Genomic DNA, 21,294 nt, shown 5'->3' with positions numbered 1-21,294 from the left:
ACACACACACACACACACACACATTATAACAACGTCATTCTCTTCCTCTCTCCTATTCTGTCTTTTTGCTTCATGTCACTCTTTCGTCGATCTTTCCTCACCCTTCCTTCTCTCTTCCTGACTCTTGTCCTCTGTTCCAGTGGGTCAGACTGAAGAAGGGATGAGTGGATTAGCTATTTTCTTCACCGTCTTCTTCTCCATGTTGGGCTGCATCTTCCTCATCGTTATCGGCCTAGTGGTCTACAGCCACTGGAGCGAGAGCCGACGCAAGCGCTTCTACTGAGAAAGAACAAAAAAAGATGGTGGCGATTGTGAGGACTACTGTGGACCCAACCGCACTGAGACGGAAGTGAACCACTGCTGTCGGCCAGTAGAGTGCAGCAGGTTGTTTTTATCCTGAGGACAACACTGTTTGAAAAGAGGACGAAGTAGATGTATCACCTGCTACAAAAAGCCATTGTCCAACTTTGCCATTGGTCGTCATGAAGCAGTAGGACTTTATTTTTGTCCTGCCTGACACACACCAAGTCGGCCTTACCATCTTCACCTCTGCACTTGTTACACAGCGGCAGACATGCATTATGACATCTAATGAGCAGCTACATTTTTATTTTCACCGTTTGCTGCATAATGACAAATTGAAATTTCTTTACTATTTTTCAGTTTACTGATGGGATTTTATGCCTTTGTGAAACAGAAATATATAAGAATCTAATGTGTTCCCACTCTCTAGAGTCTAGTGCGACTTGAAGCGCTAGCCATATAGCACTAAAAACCAATGATGCTGTGCTTACTCTAGGTCCTTGCTAACTAAAGATGCATCCAGGCTTGCATTAGACAAACGTCTGAGTGTACTATGTAGTATGCTGTATATTCTCATCATGTAGTTGTAGTGTGCATGACATTTGTTGGATATTTTTTAATGAATCGTCTAGGCAACCACTGTTGTTCGTTAACATGATGCTTTAACTTTTATGTAAAGCGTATGCATAAAACTGACCTGTCCCATTGATGCATGTGGCAAAGCAATTTTTTTTTTTTATCATTGTTCCCTTCCCCAAATTTTATGAGTATATAAGAAAATGGATCAAAGTTTTTTGTTGAACAGTTTAGAGCAAACTCTTCTAAATATATATTTAAGTAGATACATTTAAATATCTGAAATGGACTTTGCACTGAAGAGAATTTGAATGACTACTCATTTATTGGAAGTCATTTTTATTTGCACACTGAACACTAAAATAGCTTTTTTGTTTGTTTCTTTTTTCTTATATGTAAAAACACCGCCTCTGTGTTTCCATCATACGGTCTATGCTTTTGCAGTGAACTGAACATGCAGGTTGCCTCCTTTGGATGGAGGTGGTGGCCGGGCCCTGTCGACATCTGTATGTTCTGGAAATGGCTGCAGGCCTCATGTCAACATATTTTTTTATGTGGTACTTTGTTTTCATTTGTGCAATGAGTAGGGATTTCCTTATTTCCCTGAAGCCACTTTGACAACCGCCCTACCTTATTTCTGTTTTTTTGTATATCAACCGTGTGCCTCATATATCCATTCAATGATCCATAAATTACAGTAAGTAACTATTCTTGACTTTGTCCTGAACCATTTCTACTGCCTCCTTAAAGAGCAAACAAGACCTACATTGATATGGTTTATGACCTTTGTGAAGTGGGTCATATGTAGGTCAACAGCATACAGATCATGTTTGTATCTGTGCTCCACATAGAAAGTTAAAGAATAAACCGTGCATTGTAGAAACCTCATCAAACTGTTTGAGCTTTCAGTGTGTGTGGGCAACAACATCCTAATTTTCAGATGACGTAACATCCCATCAATAATTCAGCCCAACTGTCTGAGGTGCTTCTCACGCAGCCATGCGGTGAAGCTCCAGATCAATATCTTAGCTTTGTCACACATCTGGGCAGGGCATGATTTTCACTTACAGTGCACAAGGTTAATTTCTCAAATGTTTACAAGAAGATACGAGGATCCTGCAAAAGACTACTTGATGTTTGAGTCAAGAAATTGCAAGGGTCGGTCAGTTGAGTGCCAATCTTTGTTTTATTAAAAAAATAAAATACAAATGATGACCCAACGAGTACACAGCAGACTTCTTACCAATACCAAAAGCATTTTTATCTGTCATTCAGTGCTTTCTTTTTTTTACACTTTACTCATTTTGGCTTGTTTAAAGTACTTAGGGAAAAAAATGTAGAAACAGTCTGTTGTGTGTGTTTGCAGATGCCTGCTTCTTTCTTAGACCTGGAGGTTTTTAATTTTGGTCAAAAAACAAAATCCACATAACTCAACCATGGCACCTCCATCTGTGTAGTATCATCTATGGTTGAGAACAAAACAGTGGACAGAAACAATGACACCGATGAGTTCAGAGCGTTCTGTATCCGCCTAATGTGTCCTGGACTAATAAGTCAACTGTGTTCCATGTCGAGGTCTTTCATATGTATAATATACAAAACTTTTGATGGTGTTGTAATAACTGAGGATTAAAAGGCAATAGTCAATGAAAATTCATCAAAATGGAAAAAAGAAAAAAGGTGTTGCTTTAACTGAGAAAAACCAACACGTTGAATTAGTGCAACAATAACGAGGGATGGAAAAGTGGCAAACAGATTAAAAGATATCAAACATGAATTAATCCAACAAAAACAATATATTCAATTTTTTCCTCTGGCTTAAAACAACCTAATGATGTGGTTTATCCGTAAGTCCAGAGTAGAAAGTGTTAGTGGCTAATTTTTTTCAGGCAGGGAAACAAAACAAAGGGGGGAGGATATAAAAACCAGAATGGCTTTTTAACTCATGCCCCTCAGCGGACACCGAAGCATACGTTCCCACCACATCATTGCAGTAGCATTACGGGTTGCCATTTCTTTTTTTTACAGGTTTTCTTAAACAAACATGAACACACACCAAACAAAAGTAGATTACAGTACAGTACAGTGCCACAAGTTATATTGCTTGTACTGAGGCCAACATACAAAGGACAAAGAAAGGGGTCGCAGCATATAACAGTAGGTTTATGTTTTTGCATAGCCTAGATGAGTTATAGTATAATAGACTACAGAGTTGCGCGATGCAACACCAAAATAACACCATACAACAAGGGGGAAACAATTATCACAAAAAGAACTGCTTTGGCTTTACGAGACTGGTGGGTCCAAAAAAAGTGTTAATTTAAAACTCTAGCACGGCTTGTTAAAGATAACCCTGAGAGTGGGAAACAAAATCGTCATGACAACCACACGCACACCAGTGAAAACAGTCCCAATCTGTGTAGCATGGAGATGGCAGCGACTTTGGTATATCATTCTGTCGACGCTTCTGCATGAGTGGACATGCCCTCCTGTTTCCAGGGTTGTTTTCAGGGTCCACATGCAGAGTGCTTGGCTACACTTTCTGTTACCAAGACAGAGCCTGGTGGAGGGTGGAGTCACGGTCCACAAAGAGCCAACGGCCCAAAGTAACAACCACACATGCATCTAGTTGCATGAGGAAGAATCGTTCTCATTGGGCGGGGAGGTTGAAGGGATGTCGCATCGCGCACCTCCGTTGACAAAACAAAAAAAGGCAAAAGGTAAAGCCTATAATATATACACGGTCATAAACAATCAGCTATTGTTAAATATAAACTCCACCACATTAAAAGAACATCCAAACCTAAACACGGACCATGTTCAGATGGTGGATCTCGGCAACTGTGGCTTTAAATGAACAGCACAGAGGAGACAAATCAGTCAGTGAAATGGATGGATATTTGTCCACAATTGATGACTGATATAGCCCTTAATCTAGGTAACGTGAAAAACAGGGAGGCATAGTGGTTTTTTTGGCAATGGGAAAACTATGGACCTCCAGTTCACTCATGCACAAAAGATCCCCTATCCTTCCCCTCATCCCTGTCCCCTATTATTTTGTCTACATATGTATACAAATAAGCAAAAATGCAGTTGTTGAATTGCAACAAAACCATAGAAAACAAAATAGTTTTTCCTCATGCTTTCAAGCCAGGTAATATCACAAACTAACTGCAACCATATCCATGAAACAAAAACAGAATGAGCACAAAATCGGGTCTTGACTAATTCTATTAGTGCTACAACTAACTAGACACAGTATTTGAAAATTCAACACAACCACCCCACGGATACAAAACCAACGCAAGTAAAACTCTACAGAACATGTGACGGTTTAAATCTTGTGGCTTTAAATGTTATGAACCCACATCCTCCTCACATTCTCTAAACAAGCTCAGATGCTATCGATACAAAAGCACTTCCCTGCTCTGAAGCAGTCATGCTAGGAACAACACAACTATTATCATTCAAAAAAAACTACATCTACTCTAATAAGGCAGTAGCATATCTATTTCTGCATACAGAGGGCCTATTTTATTGCGCAGCTCCATAATCAAGACATTTGCTCTCTAGAGATGCAGCAAGGCAGCTTGAGGTGTGTTGGTCAAAAAAAAAAGCCTTATATTACATATGCTAATGGGTGTGCAGTCATGCTCACAGCGTAACAGCTCATCTGAAAAGGTCGTGGTCATGTTAGTTTGGCTTCACGTTTAAGCACCTGCTCGACTACGGCAACACAAAGACGGCAAACATCACAACAGCATGTTTGATTAGGCTTCTTCAATGAACATGAAACTACATCTTCTTTCAATTTAAGCCTTAGACAGCCGTGCATTCATTTAGCGTCACTCTATATTGATATTATTGGTGCATCGGCCCTATTGTATTGTTTTGCTCAAATGGCAGAAACAACCACAACTGGTACAGAGCTCCGGGCTGCTGCTAGTTGGAGGAAACAGGACTGCATGTGTCTTACAATTATATACATTTATGTGCAGAACCCAGTGTCACGTCTTGGGCAGAATTTAATCTAAATTATTACTTTAATTTTAATGCCTGAATACATATATCTGGCAAACCTGAAATGTTAGCATTTACTCCCCCCACTTTGTCAGCTGGCAGTACTTTGTGAGCATGTGTGCTTGTGTGAAGCCAGAAGACCGACCTGAGTGTTTACACTGTGTCCATTTTGACACATAGCATCAGAGCAGACAAAAGTTGTTGAACATTATTCCCCCAAAAAAACATTATATTAAAAAAAAAAAAAAAAACAACAACATCAGTTACTGCTCATCTTGCACAAACTTATCTGGAAACGTCTCCTAATGTTGTTCTGCAGTGGTTTTCCTAATGATGACAACCAGTTGCCACTGCTATACTTTGAATACACACTGTACAGCATATTGGGCAAGCAACATGCAACACAGAGAAGCATGCAGTTAATCACAATAGATTCTGCAGCTGTGCCAACACTGCACAGGGCCTGCATCCATCTCAACTAGCCCTCTGTTGCCAAAAATACCAAAATACCACTGCAAATCCCTCACACTGCTAAGAGCTACAGAGGCCACCAACACAGCACCAGATAACTAGCTACCAGCACCGCACAACAGTATAACAAGGCTCACACAAACACCAAAATGAAACTAGATCTAAAACCATTCAATTTCTTTACCCCAACATCTGAGTACACATTGTGTAGCCACAGTAGCCCACTATCATGTTGACAAAGAGGAGCAAAGCAAGTAACACAACTGCTAGAAAATGCCAATAAACTCAAATATAAACAGAAATTCAAGCCTCATGCAAAATACCAGTGCTTTTAATAGTTAATCCAACTCCGTGTTGAGCAAGTGTTACCAGATGCTACAGCGCTATACAGATATACAAACACACAAGACTCAACCCTTGCATACTGTACTATAATATCCACTCATTAGTACACAATCTAGCAGCCCCCGCCAGGAGCTTTGTTTCAATAAAAGGTGACACCAGCGGCATTTACAGAAGTGTAGCTGGTTATGAAATGAAAAAAAAAAAAAAAGCACATCCTTCGTTATGAACATCCAAACTATATACTTGTTTAATAAAACACAGAGCCACCAAAAGGCTTTTTATTCATTACAAAATTGGTGGCATAGCCCTCTGGGCTATCTCTATGAATATAATGCAGTCAGACACCAAAGTGGGAGATGACGTGCACACAATCAATAAATCATTCAAAGCTGGTTGCTCCTTACCTACAGTCATGCTAATTGGTGACCACAGAGCTGTGGAGACCACAATATGGATGTCAAAATGGGAAAAAAGGACTGAGGGTGTACAACATTTAAAACAGAGACAAAACAAAAAAAACTCAACTCCTTCTCGTCTCTTTGCTCTACTGTTGTGGGTGTATAGTCTCCCCCACTCTAGATGTGAAAGGTCCCACAGACTTCACACCAGATGCTGGTTGCCATGACCGCAGAGCTGACATCATCAGGCAGCTGTGCCCTAGATTTCACAGCACACACAGCTTTGGGGAAAACGAATTGGTGTGCTCTTGTTAATTCATCCAGTTTTCAAGAGGTTTGTTTTTGCCTCAGAGTCATAGTAGGGAGAGGGGAGAAATGTTGACCGTGGTGGTATGCTGCGAGCTGACCATCCCACCAGGGTTAAAATATCAGATGGAAGGATGCCTGGAAATGTTCTTATCAAGGAGCGTGGCGAGGCATAAAAACAGAAACACAACAGCAGCGCTCAAGGAGAGAGCAGAAGCAAGGGAGACAGTCAAATCTGGTTTCAGTCACAATCAGTGGCTGCCCTCTCACTACCCAATGATGTCTCATTTAGCACTAAGGGGAAAACAGCAAATGGAGTAACGATGTGTTTGTTGGTTTTCCCACTAAAGTAAAGCAAAATAATGTGTCCACACTGTCTTTTTTTCGAATCAGGAGCCATTAAGGATTAGTCGTCGTCGTCATCATCATCATCATCATCATCATCATCGTCATCATCATCATCATCTTTAACATCATGCTTATGTGTTAATTCAAATTATTAAAACACAAACAGTCTCTGTTGCAGTGATGATGATGCAACAGAGATCTTGTCTCACCCTGCGTGAAGCACAAAGCCACGCTGGCTGGCTGGTTAGTTGCGCTGTGCATCACACCATGTGGTCTCCAGTGCTGGTGCTCGCGGTCTGACTGGGCAGCTCAGAGGTGTGCTCCTTTTGTCTAAAGGTCTGCTGCCGATGCCCCGGGCAGCAATCCTGACCGCTGACCTTGCACATGCGGTGCTCCTCGTCGCTTTCCTCCTCAAGCCCCGAGCCCTCGTCTATGTCCAGCTGGCAAACACACACCTCAATCCCTGAGTCGCCGGTGACGTGGCGACGCCGAGTCATGAGCTCCTCATCCTCCTCTTCTTCTGCCGCCATCAGCGCAGCCTGTGCGTTCCCCTCTACCAGACACTGTGCTGGGACCGACATAGCCACTGCTTCCTGGTCTGATGATGAGCCTGAGGCCTGACTGTTCACTCTAGGATCTGTCTCAGGCAGGAGTTGTGGCACCGTGGCGTCTGGCTGGCTCAGTTGTGGAGGAAGTGCTGGAGTAGTCTCAGGAGGGTTTTCAGAGTAGGGAGGAGGTGGTGTCGGTGGGTGACCTACCACCTCTTCATAATCAGGAAGCTTGCAGTCGTTCCAGAACCCTGAAAGTCAGAAAATACAAAAGGGCTTTAGCTTTTAAAGCATCATCCCCGTAAGGGCAGTCACACATCCATGTAGAGCTCCAACAATTAATCGTTGAATCAATTAGCCAATCAGCAAATAAATAAAGATCATGAACAAATGAGCAAATGAATTAAAAACTATTTTGATAAATCAATGAAGTCTTTTTTTTGCTAAAATGTCAAAAATAAATAAATCATTGGTCCAGCTTCTCATGTGTTAATTTTGTTGCTTAGTCCTCTATCACACTAAAAGTATTTCGCTGCTGATTGGACAAAAACAGGAGTTTGAATAGGTCAACTCAGGCTAGGGGAAATTGCATGTTTTAATATATGCCAACATTTTATGGAGCAAACAATGAATTCATAATTGCAAAAATGATCAAATTAATCAGTAATAATAATAATAGTTGGATGCAGCTCTACATCCACGCTTGCAACGGTTACATCTGTTGCTAACTATTCCAAACGTGTTATAAAAGGCAAACCAATTTCACAGATGGAACCAGAAACTCTTGCAACTACATTACTATCAGCGCACTCAATTGTTGACCTAAAAACCACCTTTGGTGACTGAAGCTTCACTAGTTCCCAGACCCTCTGATATTTTTTCTCCAAGGACTGACAGTAACAACAACCACTGTCAAGTCTCCCTAGGAGAGTCCATCAGGTAAATATCTCAAATGCATTTAGTAAATAATGGGACTTACTTTGCTGGGTACTTTTACATTATATTTGTAGAAGAGAAGGTTGGAGATTATGCCGCTTCAGTAATGGCTAATCTAATATGCCATGGGCTTCATTTTTGTGTGGGCTGTGTACCTCCCTTATGTCCAAAAGCCTATTCTAACCACCGAGAGCATTGGGATTCAAAGTCTGATTTCTAGAATGGTAGCAACTGTTAATGTTGATTAGGGCTGCGACTTACGATTATTTTCATTGTCGGTTAGTCAGTTGATTATTTTCTTGAATAATCAATTAGTTATTTGGGCTATAAATTGTCAGAAAACAGTGGGAAAAAAAAAATAGATCACCGTTTCCCAAAGCCCAAGATTACGTCCTCAAAATGTCTTGTTTTGTCAACAACTCAAAAAGGTATTTAAAAATCGACCCACATGCTTTGGTCTTGTCCCGCTCTGTCGGTGTTCTGGAAATCTATATTTGACTCACCTTCAGCAACCATATCCCTTAACATCCACCCGTCAGCCCTGATCGGACTGTTTGGTGTCCTGCCGACTGACCACCCACTACCATCTTATCTGGCTACGTTGCTTTCCTTGCGCTATTAACAAGGTGTGTGATCCTTATGCTGTAGAAGCATCCCCCCCCCCCACCCACTTGAAAATACTTGTGGCTGTGCATATTCGCTTAGAATCATTTCAAAAACGGTTTTAACATATGTCTATATTTCGTTTAGTACTATTTTCGTAATCTTTATCACTTAAATATTTTGTCTTTTACTTTATTTTAATGTGTGTGTATGTAGAGATTTTTATCTACATTTCTCTGCCTTGTGGGATTATTATTATTATTATTATTATTATTTCCTTGCATGTGTAAGGGCTTACATGTGTTTTTGAGAGTTGTAACGATTGTAAAAAAAAAAAAAACATCTCTTGAAATTATCTTGAAAATTGCCATTTCTACGAAAAACTACAAAAATTAAAAAAATATATATATATATCAATTTTATGGTCAGGTGTGAAGAAACCAGAAAATATTCACATTTCTGAAGCTGAAATCTGTTGGTTTTTTTTCCATTGAAAAAAAATGACTGTTTATCAAATAATTGATAATCAAAATAAAGGGCAATTAATTTAATATTTGAAAACCAATTGATTATCTTTGCTGCTCTCATGTTGATTACACTGATTTGTTGATCTTTTCTGCACACACTTTAAATTCCTCTTGTCCATTTCACAAAATAGCCCTTCACACCCACATATCATTGATAGACATCAGTAGAAAACTAGAAAATGTTGTCTCAGAACTCAGCTTGACATGAAGATACATTTCAAATAAAAGATAAATGGCACATGTCATTGGATACATTGGGTTAACAGGTTTATAGCTGCAATGTTGGAAGGCATGCCTAAGAAAAAAAAGCTAAAGCATACCAAAGTAATTGGAAAAGGCTAATTACTACGCTCCCAATAATATCCTGTGGGAAGAGCTGCAAGACTCAGTATGTTACCAGGGTTGTTATGTAAGTAACTGTATCTTCTCAAAGTTAGAGTTGTGTTCACATTCTTGACATTAATTCAAGCATGTTCAATGTGGGTCTCGGATTGTTAACAAGTGTGTCCCTTGTCTTACTACTTGTGAAATAAGGGGATAAAATATCAACTTGCAGTCAAGGCCTGAAGTGACCAGTGACAGGCCAGGGTGGCATCTTTGCCGTCTGGTGCCCTTCTGACAATGTGAGACCTTGATCTCTTTGACAACATCGGGATGAGATCAGCCCCTTAAATATATTTTTCTCTCCCTCTCCCTCAGAACAGAACAGAACAGAACAGAGAACAGCTGCTCCAAGGAACGTTCATGTATCTTGTGGATGTCATGTCTTTTGTGGATGTGAGTGCCAAAGATTGTGAGATTTGCAGCTGTAATGTGGACGTTTCATTGTACTTTGGTGGTGGAGAGCAAAGTTCAATTTACCAACTGAATAATACTGTGCATACAAGTTGTGAACATGAAACCTGTAGGATGGCCTTAATTTTTCCTGATAAGTAGGACTAAGGAGTGAAGTTATGTAAGAAAACCCTGGTATAGAGCTGCAGCAATGCAATAATTCAGGGATATCTCAGAGCAGACCCAGCAGACACTGAATCCCCAGCAGGTCCATGACCAAATGAGGATTTCATTAGAGGTGGTGGATGAAGTTGTTTCGGAACAGATTATCTGGGCTTTTATGCGTACACCATCAAAACCCTCGTTTGAAGCACCTAGTCTGTATTGTGGGTATTGTGGTGATGCCCTCAAAAATTGAGGGCATCACTGATGACCCCACAAAGACTACTCACTTAGATTGAGGGGTGGAGGGGAAATGAAGGAGCTGGAGGCTCCCTGGTAGGCCATGAGACTGATCTCACGTTGCCGTTGCTCCTGCTGAAGACGCATCTTAACCCTCCGGTGTCTGTAGGCACAGCAGCAGCTAAGCATGATGATCAGGGTCCATACCAACCAGAACCCTATGAGGGAGGACAAACTCAATGTAATTGAAATTAACCAAGACAGGCAACATAAATCCTGAGGAATTTGACTCTCAAAATTGTGAATTCAATGGCCAATAGGAATGGGATTTAATAATTGGGAAAAGTAATAAGAAAACATAGGAACTTACACCAGAGCTCGTAGTAGTAGGTGCAGCACTCTGTCTCTCCGCAGCAGTACCCCATGTCACAGCGGTACTGTTCATTGTTTACCCCAAAACAGAACTCCTTCCCCTTGAATGCACAAAGCGGCACACAAGTGAAAGTCAACATCACAAGATAACAAGAAACTGCATAGCACGCTCTTGAAAGAATTTCTAGCACTTTGTCATTTGTCACTTCAGTGCCACATATTAGGTTTGCACATTTTTAACGTGTACTGTGACAATTATATAATATAAAATACAATGAAATTCAGATGGTACCTAGGCAATAAGCCACTGCTAAATGTTACCAGCGGTACAGTACAATTTTTTTTTTTTTTTTTCCTACAAAAACAAAATTGAAAGTGAATTTAAAGAACAATATGTATCAATAAAGCAACGCTGCTGCCGAACAATGTCAATAAATAATGCAGATAAAACGCTAAATTGCTCAATACAATCGTGGGTTTTTATGTCGTTAGGAACTTGTTTTGACATAAAACAGCAAGTAGCTAGCTAACTATATCAAGGAAGGAAACTTGACAAACTGGGACTGACTGTCCTGTCTAACTAACGTTAGCTAATATCAAGAACTCTAACGTTATCAATTAACAATAGAAACAAACACGCCAACACCGTGTACGTTACCAGTTAGCAACGGCTAACCTATTCGTGATACCCTTGGTTCAAACAGTAAAACTGCGGTAATAAAAGAAATCAGTGGATCTTCGAGTTATAGCTTCAATTTTCTGCCAAGTTAACTCGGAATATGAATGAAAACTTTGACTAACTGACGTCATCCACAGCATACAATAGCTAACCGTGCCGTTTCCTTTGTGGAGGAAACAAAAAGGATCGGTAGAAGGCCTTCACCCATCCCAAGAGCAGCGGCCTCGGCTGGAAGAGTCATCCGGCCCCGGGAGCTCTAGCGGTGGCTTACCTGCACCAGACAGGTCCCGGTACAAAGAAGACCTACAATGGATCCCAGTGCTTTCTGCGGCATCTTTCTGGGTCTTCGGCCGGAATCATATAGCAGTCGGTCGAATCGATGACTTGTTGAGGTGACTGCAGGTAGCAGTTGCTGGTTAACCCTTTAGCCTGTTGCACTCGAACATGTTTTTGTTGTTCCTTGACACGAAACAGCACCAGTAGTAACATGAAACGGAGTCGGCGATTGAACTCTAGAGGGCGCTGTGAATGCGTGTGGAAAACCCTCTTTCATACCGTCTGTGGTGAAATCAGAAGGAGCGATACCAGTAGTGTTACAGACGTTTTATATCTTTGTTTCGAGTCCTGTGTCTTGAACTGGACCGGGGATGATGCTTCAAAACTAAATATAACTTCAATGCAGAAAATTGGCCTTCTTAAAAACGTTAAGACCATTGTTGCTTAACTTTATTTTCCCATTCAATTGTATTAATAATCGTATTCGCAAGGTAACGGTATCTCTCACTTGGCGCAGCAATTCTCAACACAGACGTTTACCTCTTTCTCACTTAAAGCTTTCTCGAAACGACCCTTTGATTAAACAGAATAATAAATTAAAAAAAAATACATGTTCGTACTTATATTAGCACTTTCTAAAAAATCAATTAAACAAAATGAATATACCAAATAACGAATGCCAATTAAGTTTCTTCTTTATGTATTCATGAAGAAGCCATACAAAAATATTTTTAGGGTAATATTTTGCTGTAACCCTGACGTCACGGTTCCCCTGGCAACAAAAGTTAACAGCTGGGAAGCATGGTTAGAATGTTGTTAATCTATTTAGTCTGAGCAAAGGGACACAACACCAACACCTGAGGAAACATGGTGAGTCATAACGGTTTTAGTTTATATTGGTGTTGAATGATAGTAGGCCTAGTTGTTGTTATATGACATAGGCGTGTTACTGAAAACTGTTAGCTACAGCCGGCAAGCATTACTTGGCAGTGAATGTGGCACCTAAGTAGTTTAAATAGAAAACATACTGCATTAGTTTTGTGTCAGTGATAATATGGGTTGTTACTGAAAATAGCAATTGCAAAAAAGTAATAGTTTTAATTTAAACAAAGGGGATCATTCAATAACAAGCATATTTCATTTGCAGGCTATAGCACTTTTCAAAACAGGTGTTACCACGGGAGAAAGAAAGATAATAGAGATAAACAGGAGACAGAGAAGACAATATATGAAATCAAGGAGACAAACTGGACAAATCGCATATTTCATTGTGTGTGTGGCGGGGGGGTGTATTGAACACTATAAATACAATTGAGAGGGTCAAGAAAAAGCTAAACACTGTCATATGTCAGAGCACATGAGGTCACAAAGTGCAGTGACAGCAGAAGATACAGCAAGGTAAATGGTTTGAGCAAAAGCCTTCCTTACCCCCTTCTGGAACCAACCACTCACTGTGCCCATGCTTAATCTTCAAAGCCAATGAGAGCTTTTGCTCTGACACGTGTAGGTCACTACAAGCAGCTAACAGTTAAGTCCTCATGCTCTAGAGGGTTCTAGGTCACTGCAAGCACCTACCAGTTAAGTCCTCATGCTCTAGAGGGTTCTTGTTGTGGGGTGAGTGTTCAACCACATGTATGTGCTGGGTTCCTCTGCCAACCACTGACGCCATGCTGGCCTCTGATGACTGGTGCTTTATATAATACAGCTTAGGCCATCTAACAATAGTGAGAAAAGGTATGCAGGTTTGTCTACGTCATCTTTGAACCTGCTTTCCCACTGAAGGCTCTATTCCACTCCACCTGCAGGGCCTGTTGTCCATTCTTCGGAGGCTAAAGCAGTCTCCAGAACAGGAGGTGCGTTTACTGTTCCTCGGCTTGGACAATGCTGGCAAGACCACTCTGCTGAAACAGCTGGCAGCAGAAGATATCAGCCACATCACCCCCACACAAGTACAAATAGGCACACACTCACACACATCTAATAAATGTGTCACACACTGTGGAGATGTCATCATTTCACAGTTGTTACACATTTCCTCACACATTTCTTAATTTTCCAGTCAAACAGTATTCCAAATCCGACTTTAATTTATCTGTGGTGAATAAAGCATTAAGCATCCACGTTATATTTCAACAGGGCTTCAATATAAAAAGTGTTCAATCATCTGGCTTCAAGTTGAATGTTTGGGATATTGGAGGTCAGCGCAAGATCCGCCCCTACTGGAGGAATTATTTTGAGGACACGGATGTACTGGTAGGTTCTTAACCTGATTGGTGCTATCGCCAAAATTCAACATCTACAGATAGTTGTCCTCACAATAAAGTATTTCTTACATGGTATGAACCGTTTTGGTAATATCTATGACTGTTGATTGCAGATCTATGTGATTGACAGCTCAGACAGGAAAAGGTTTGAAGAGACAAGCCTGGTGAGATACAAATGCCCCTTTTTTTTTTTTTTTTTAAAAGAAGTGTAATTATATGATATTGCTTGTGTGATTACTAAGGACCATAGTCTCATTATAGGAGTGCAGACTCAAGTTTAACCATAATTCATAATGGAGTTGGGTGTAATTAAAGCCAAAAAGTCAATATTATTTAGCTTTCTGGCTCAACCAATACACATGTCACTGACTACGTGTGTGTCTGTTCCTCCAGGAGCTGGCTGAGTTGCTGGAGGAGGAAAAGCTTGCTGCTGTGCCACTGCTAATCTTTGCCAACAAGCAGGACCTGGTGACAGCCTCCCCAGCGTCTGAGCTGGCAGAAAGTCTCAGTCTGCACACTATTCGGGATCGCATGTGGCAGGTCCAGGCCTGCTCAGCTGTCACTGCTGAGGGAGTGCAGGTAAATACAGTACACACTGCAACAAGCAAGGGTTGGGACAGGGTGGGCTGCAGAGTGGCACCAATTGTCTTTGCAGCCAGTTTCAGAACTCACAGAATTGATAACTTAAATGTATATTTTGAAAACATATGTCTATTTATCATATACATATACTCTAAATGTTAAAGCTGAGAACAAGACTTCTTCCTACGCAAACTATAAATACTATTTATAAGATCGCCCAGATTAAAGGTCCAAAGTCAAGCATGTTTCTAATGACCTTGCTGATGTGTCTTCACCATATGTATTCAAATGGTTCAACCTATAACAATGTCATCCCCAGCCACAGTCATATTTTGAAAATGATGATGTCATATTGCCCTTGACATCAGCAGTAAACTCTGGCTTGTAAACCTACTTTTAAGCCGTGGCTCACTAATTTTCACAGCACAAACAAATTTTCTGCTTCTTTCCAGGATGGCATGACCTGGGTTTGCAGAAATATAACGTTGCGGAAGAAATAATTCAGGAAGCAAAAGATCCATGAAGAATTACAGTTGCACTTTACATTTGACCTACACAGTCATCATTTTATGTGTTGGTTTTTCCATGAAACTTTCTCTTGTTATTCTATCTTCATTTGGCAGTATAAAAACTAAGTAGACGTTGTCAATACAATGATGTTCTTCTTAGCCCTGTCAATGCCTCTTATTAAATGTACATACTGTATATATTAGGTTGTTTAATTTAAATTGTTTCAGCACACAATTCTTTTTGTAATGTACTCCTTTTAATGCAATGGTATGTAGGCGTTCACTGTATGAATAAAAGTCAGTAATATTCAGTATTCTGTGTGGTGGCTTCTTGACTGATAGGTGTTGTAAGCCTGTGAGTCTCTCTACCTAAAGCTAGAGGGCGGCCTTGCGCTGATGTTGTCTCTCACAGCCTAATGCCCACTTCCCATGAATGATGTGGCATCCTGTGCCATATTTGATTTGTTTGTTTCATAATCATTGTTTCTTTAACCAATATATTAGTATGCTCTATTGCCAACCACAAAGTCTAAGTTTGAAATATGAAGCCATAAACAAGGTAGGAATTGATCAGCAGTAATTCATTTAGTGATGCTTCGGTATTTTTGCTCATTTACACTTTGGCAGGGCAGCTTATGGTCACACTGTTTATGCTCAGGGACAGAAAATAAAATCAGTATCATGAACAAAATGACCATTACATAGGAAAAATGTGCATAGGAAACAGACCTCAATACATCTCTCTTGCATACACAATACAGAAGCACCTTGGCCATTCAATTACTCAACAATTCACCTTGTTCACCATGATTTACCACAAGGCAATTGCCTTTTCTGTCTATTTTCCTATTTTGTCTTTTGCAGCACATTTTCCACAAACCCCACTAATCTGAACTGGCCGAGCGCTCCGCTGTGGTCCTATAGGGCATTTACATACAAACCTTTTCCAGGACTAATAGCTCTCCAATACAATTTGCATTTATATAGCCCTCTTCATACCAACATGATTTGGCGCCTTTGCCCATGATAGAAATAAACCTCCTCCTTTGGCCTTGAGTTATTGCCCTGCTGCTGCTGGCGAGTGTGTTCATGTGCGTCCCTCTATGTATGTAACAGTGGCTGATTTTAATATGTCAGAGTTGCTTGATCCTTTGATTGAGACTGAAACAAGTGCGGAAAGCCTCAAAACGGACCTCATGATGATTCAGTATGGGCTTTGGTCCCATGTCGTAGTGTACTATCGGCAATGCAATACACCTGAATGTTGTTGAAACAGTGTGGGACACTTGACTAGGCCACACAGTCACAAGTTAAATATTAAGCCCCAACTGATTTTTGTGCCTACCCTTATTCAGTTAAAGCTGCTTTCAATTTGCTTGTACAAATGCATTCAACACTGTTACAAGGCTCTATGGTACATCAAAAGAGAGAGAAAAAAGTAATGCATGAGGAAGTGAAAGTCTACCATGTGAGACTGAGAATAAAATGCCCCCTCTCTCCCTTTGGAGTGCTTAATCATTGACATCTAATCCATGTGATTATCACCCGACCTGTAAGCAATATTCCCAATTACACACACCAATAGTATGTGCATCACATGGCAAACGCTGTGAAGTGCCTTTAAATCCCAATATAAAACTGAATAAAACTGGATTTAGCAAATAGAAGAAAGGATTGGATTAACCAGTCCTTGTTACCTCTGGCTCTATCATCAGCGAGGTGAGGGGCATTCAGGCCTGCAAAGGGCCATAAATCATGGGACTTTCCCCAACCACTCAGGCCAGCACACCGGTCTCCCACACAGGGGAAACGAAGGGCAGGGAGTCTGATTGACTCTCAGGGCCAGAGAGAGAAAAAAGGGGGAGGCGAGATCCTGTGACTTAATTAAAGTGTTGTATATCTCACACACTGTAACTACAGCTCAGTCACTTTGGTGTTACAGCAGCAGTGTGGGATGCAGCCGCATTGTGGTATTCCGACCTCAACCACATCTAATGAAAAATGCATATGTGATTTTAAATTGTGTATAGCTGCTGCCATAAGGAAATACATATTTTAAGACTGTTGGTGAAGCAAACCTATGACATTCTTTATATGCGGTTTATGTGACCTGTCGTGTCGTTGACCACACTGTCTTTCTCTGCTTTCAACACATGGAGTAAGACCATGAATACAATGGTATTGCAACCCAGGTAATTCAGTGACATAATACATTTCAAGGCAAACATCTACAGTACACTAATATGTCTGTATGACTGTGGGGGAAAACATGAAATGCTTCAAAAACAATACTGAATAAAAAGTGCTTTAAATTGAGAAACAGTTTTTAACAAAGTGCATCGGCCTTAGCATTTTTAACAGTAACAGCTCTGTTGCCTAACTCCATGATCTTAACAATATTTTAAAGGTGGCAAAAGGCTGGAGTGAAGACATCACCAAAGGCTCTGAGAAAATGTTAGGGACATTTTTCCAATATATATTTTTTAATATTTAATAGACCACACAATTAATCCATTACTCAATAAGATAATTGGCAGAGTAATCAATAATGAAAAAAATGAGTTTCTGCCTTCATCAGGCATGGGAACCATGATACTTGATGCCAAGTGTATTGATAATGTATCATAAAGTTGTCATTGTCAGTGTATCAACAATATCTTGCAAGGCAACATATGTTACTGATAATTGGTTGCACCCCTATTCTACCCAATAAAAAAGGAACATATTGTCTAAAGTGTTAAATTGTCTAATGTTAAGGAGCATAAATACTGGACTAGCTGCGGCTGAATCCCTCGGATGCATCTTTACTCGGCCTGGGCTTGCAATGTTCAAGTGTTCAACTCTTTAAATAAAACTCCCATGTACCTTGTAAGCTGCTACAACCAAAATGAATCTGGCTCATCCCTCCAGTAACAATTACAGTGTAGGGGATAGTTTGTTTGGCCAGAACAGCATCCCTCCTGCCTCATTCCCAGGGCAATCCTTTATGATTAAGCAGATAAGTGCTGGTACTGGATGATAAAACAAACAACAAATGTCCACATTCCTCTCATAGCTCCTTTGATGTGTGTGTGTGTGTGTGTGTCTCTCTCTCTCTCTCTCTCTCTGGGGCTCTTACCTCTCTGAGCTCCCTTTGCTATAATCAAACTGCAGAGTCATAAACAGCAAGGGATAGGGACTATAAAAATGATTGGGAGGCTCTATCAGCTTGGGGACAGAAGTTCACACCTCGTAGCGGGTCAGACTGGTCAGAGTGTGTGGGGGTCGGCCTGGTAGGGGGTCCATGGCTCTGTTTGATGCTCCTGAGAGAGAAAACAGAAAGGAAGAGATGGTGTAAGGGTGAAGCACGCGTTGTGTGGTAATAGAGTCAGATGCGAGAAACATTGACTGACTTAATATGAGGGAATTAGCTGGGATGTGAGCAAAGTGTGTAAAGGTCTGGGATAAGTCTTATGTGTCCTGTTCAGGTTATGCTTCTGGGCTTTGTGCACAAGTACATTTTAGTACAGTTTATTACAGAACTATTTTATCAATTCTGAGAGTTCATAATTTTGCACCAGTTTTGACCATCATGGTGTTATGTGTGACGGGAACCTTCAAATATTTAGACTCTGGAACAAACTTGTGAATTTGCCTCAAAAGCAGCTCACTAGAAATTTGACATTAATTAAGTGTATGATGTGGTCCGTGTTTGAATGGTTGTTCTGCTGCTCCATTGCAAGTTTGTCAGTTTAAAATAAAGAATAAGAGCTTTATTTTTTCTCCTTCGTTCTAATGTGGAAAAACAAAAACCGTATGTGGGAGCCATTTCCTCAAAATAACCAAATATTGAGTGCATGTCTGTACAGTGGATGACAATTTCCAATTTGAGTCTATATATTTTAGAGAAAAATGATTTCCACTTGCTAATCAAGTCCTTGTCACACCTTTGTGTTAAAGTAGAGTCACTGCAAATCACAGCAATTGGAAACCAATTGTGTAAAATAGATAATAACATGGGTAAACTGTGAAGACCATGAATCAATGACTGTCCCGCTCTTCACTAGCACGATGTCATAGGTCATACTCTTGACCCCTCACCGACCCTTGACTCAAACCTGCACCGGGAGGAAATAACACTTTCCACCGTCCAAAACGTTCCCAGATTGACTGATTGCCCTTATCATGTGACGGATTTGGTCCAATACTCTTTTCACTGTCTTTGCTCCCCCACACTCCCTTGTCCCTCCCCGATACTCATAATACGACTTTTATCACCTCTCGCTGAAACAGAGACCCAGCGCCATCCGTCATTACAGCGCACGCTGACAGCTCCTCACACATGCATGGATTTTTACATTTGACTCAATCCAGGGGCTTACTTTACTGTAACCGATTCAATATTCCTCAAATGAGCCGACAGATCTATATACACGCCACAGTGGATGGGATGATCTATAGCACGGCCTTAATAGATTTCCCAGGCCTCAGAGACTGGCTAGTTTAGGAGACAGGGCATAATTTGTGCAATAAAAACATAATTATTCATTTGACATGCTTGATAATTTATGTTCTTAGGCATTACAGCTAATATGTGCGTGTGAATTTTGTGCGTGTCTGCATGCCGGAACTGTGTGGGCTCAGGATTGGGCTTAACTATCTACTCATGAATCCATTTATAAATTTGTGTGTTCCTAAATTCTTAACTACTACCTACTTTCGATCTAGTGATTACTAAAACAATCTCCACCATTACAACTTGAATAGTAGTAAAGACTTAAAGGTGGAGTCAGCAATTATAATTTAATACATGTGTTGTCAAATTTAGTGAATATTGTCTCACAATCCGCTAGCCGTCTGGTCTGTGTGTGCGCTAAAAGAAAATATATAAATAAGAAACAAACAAAGTGGCTCGGACCGAACCACGCAACACTATTCCAGCTACTGGTCCATGCCCATGAGAAGCAGAGCTAAATCATGATGAAACGTGAAAAACATCGGAGATATTACCTTGCCAACTTAGTATAATATTTGTATTTGTTTGGGTGTTGAGTTAAACGATCAACAATCTTTCTCCAGAATCGCTGACTCCACCTATACGTGATAAATCAGTTACTTAGAAACATCTGCGTCCAATATAGCTACATTACTGCAAAAAAATAACAATTAAAATGGACCAGACAATATAACTTATCAAAATCCTTTGTAAATGTAGGCCTGAATCTGTTTTGCATATGCACACAAATTTGTTTGAGTTAATAGTATTCACATCATTTAGAGTGATAGGGAAATAGCTAATTTAAGCTAACGTTAACCTAACCAATGTTTAGGCTAATGCTGGCAAACCATTTTCTAATTTTCAGGGTGTTTGTAAGTCTACATCCTTATTAACAGCAAGTGAAGTCACCTGAAACATTTTAACTAGCAAGCAGTATTTATGTTGTTAGTTTAGAGTTAGAGAGAAACATCACATTAAGTTGACTCTGACCCAACCAACATGATTTGGTCATTTAGGCTAATGTCACGTTGGCATAACATTTTCTACCTTGCAGTATATGTAAGTTTACATCAGTATTAAACAACAGTTGATTAAGTGTCGGCTCGGTTATGTCGACCATACATCAGTCTAAACGGGTAATATACTAGCAAGCTAACATTTTGTTAGTTGATTCATACATCTGGCAGTGACTTGGTGTGAATAATTAGTAACAACTTATCTCTATGTGAGAACTAGTTTGTGTGGTGCAACCCTTTTTAAACGTAGTGATATAAAGTAACAATAAATATCAACTTTGTTAACAACAACATTATGACTAGGCTAACTTGCAACTATAGTGAAACCGCCTCCTAGACTAGATGCCATTTTTACAAACTGACAACAAATTGAGCCTTATCTTTAAATAATCTATATTTCCTGCCACAGTATGAATAAAACATTTATGTGTATGATGTTGCTTTCATATTATAAATAAATTACAGCAGAACAGTGGTGTGTATTTGTACACACATCTCCGCACTGTCTGACAAATCGTGATTGTGTGTGTGTGTGTGTGTGTGTGTGTGTGTGTGTGTGTGT

The 21,294-nt window shown here is 40.2% G+C and overlaps 3 protein-coding genes across 6 annotated transcripts in view; 2 read left to right on the top strand and 1 right to left on the bottom strand.

Annotated features, from left to right (window-relative positions):
* lman2la (lectin, mannose-binding 2-like a) overlaps nucleotides 1–7,512 on the top strand; it is an 11,684-nt gene extending 4,172 nt beyond the window's left edge. For 2 of the 3 annotated variants that reach the window (XM_032538858.1, XM_032538856.1), the window contains one exon: nucleotides 141–1,589. In XM_032538858.1, coding sequence (XP_032394749.1) covers nucleotides 141–283 — 143 coding nt within the window. In that variant the 3' untranslated portion in view covers nucleotides 284–1,589. Of the gene's footprint in view, nucleotides 1–140; nucleotides 1,590–7,500 lie in introns of those variants that run through there. The other variant, XM_032538857.1, reaches the window with a different exon arrangement.
* wbp1 (WW domain binding protein 1) lies at nucleotides 5,686–12,133 on the bottom strand. The gene is made up of 4 exons (XM_032538859.1): nucleotides 11,880–12,133; nucleotides 10,928–11,030; nucleotides 10,608–10,775; nucleotides 5,686–7,566 (listed from the first exon to the last, which is right to left on the bottom strand). Exons 1-4 carry the CDS (start codon nucleotides 11,940–11,942, stop codon nucleotides 7,028–7,030), a joined length of 873 nt encoding a protein of 290 aa, XP_032394750.1. The 5' UTR covers nucleotides 11,943–12,133; the 3' UTR covers nucleotides 5,686–7,027.
* A 360-nt stretch (nucleotides 12,134–12,493) lies between these two features.
* Nucleotides 12,494–15,548, top strand: LOC116703869 (ADP-ribosylation factor-like protein 3). 2 transcript variants are annotated; one of them, XM_032538860.1, is made up of 6 exons: nucleotides 12,494–12,754; nucleotides 13,690–13,833; nucleotides 14,021–14,137; nucleotides 14,262–14,312; nucleotides 14,542–14,727; nucleotides 15,183–15,548. In XM_032538860.1, exons 1-6 carry the CDS (start codon nucleotides 12,752–12,754, stop codon nucleotides 15,228–15,230), a joined length of 549 nt encoding a protein of 182 aa, XP_032394751.1. In that variant the 5' UTR covers nucleotides 12,494–12,751; the 3' UTR covers nucleotides 15,231–15,548. The 2 variants fall into 2 exon arrangements, with proteins under 2 accessions (XP_032394751.1, XP_032394752.1); XM_032538861.1 differs by lacking the exon at nucleotides 14,262–14,312.
* The last annotated feature ends 5,746 nt before the right edge of the window (nucleotides 15,549–21,294 follow it).

The sequence above is a fragment of the Etheostoma spectabile genome, chromosome 16 (assembly GCF_008692095.1).
Source record: "Etheostoma spectabile isolate EspeVRDwgs_2016 chromosome 16, UIUC_Espe_1.0, whole genome shotgun sequence".
Lineage (NCBI taxonomy): Eukaryota > Metazoa > Chordata > Actinopteri > Perciformes > Percidae > Etheostoma > Etheostoma spectabile.
Note: the sequence above shows the minus strand (reverse complement) of the source record. Positions and strands in the feature narration are given on the sequence as shown.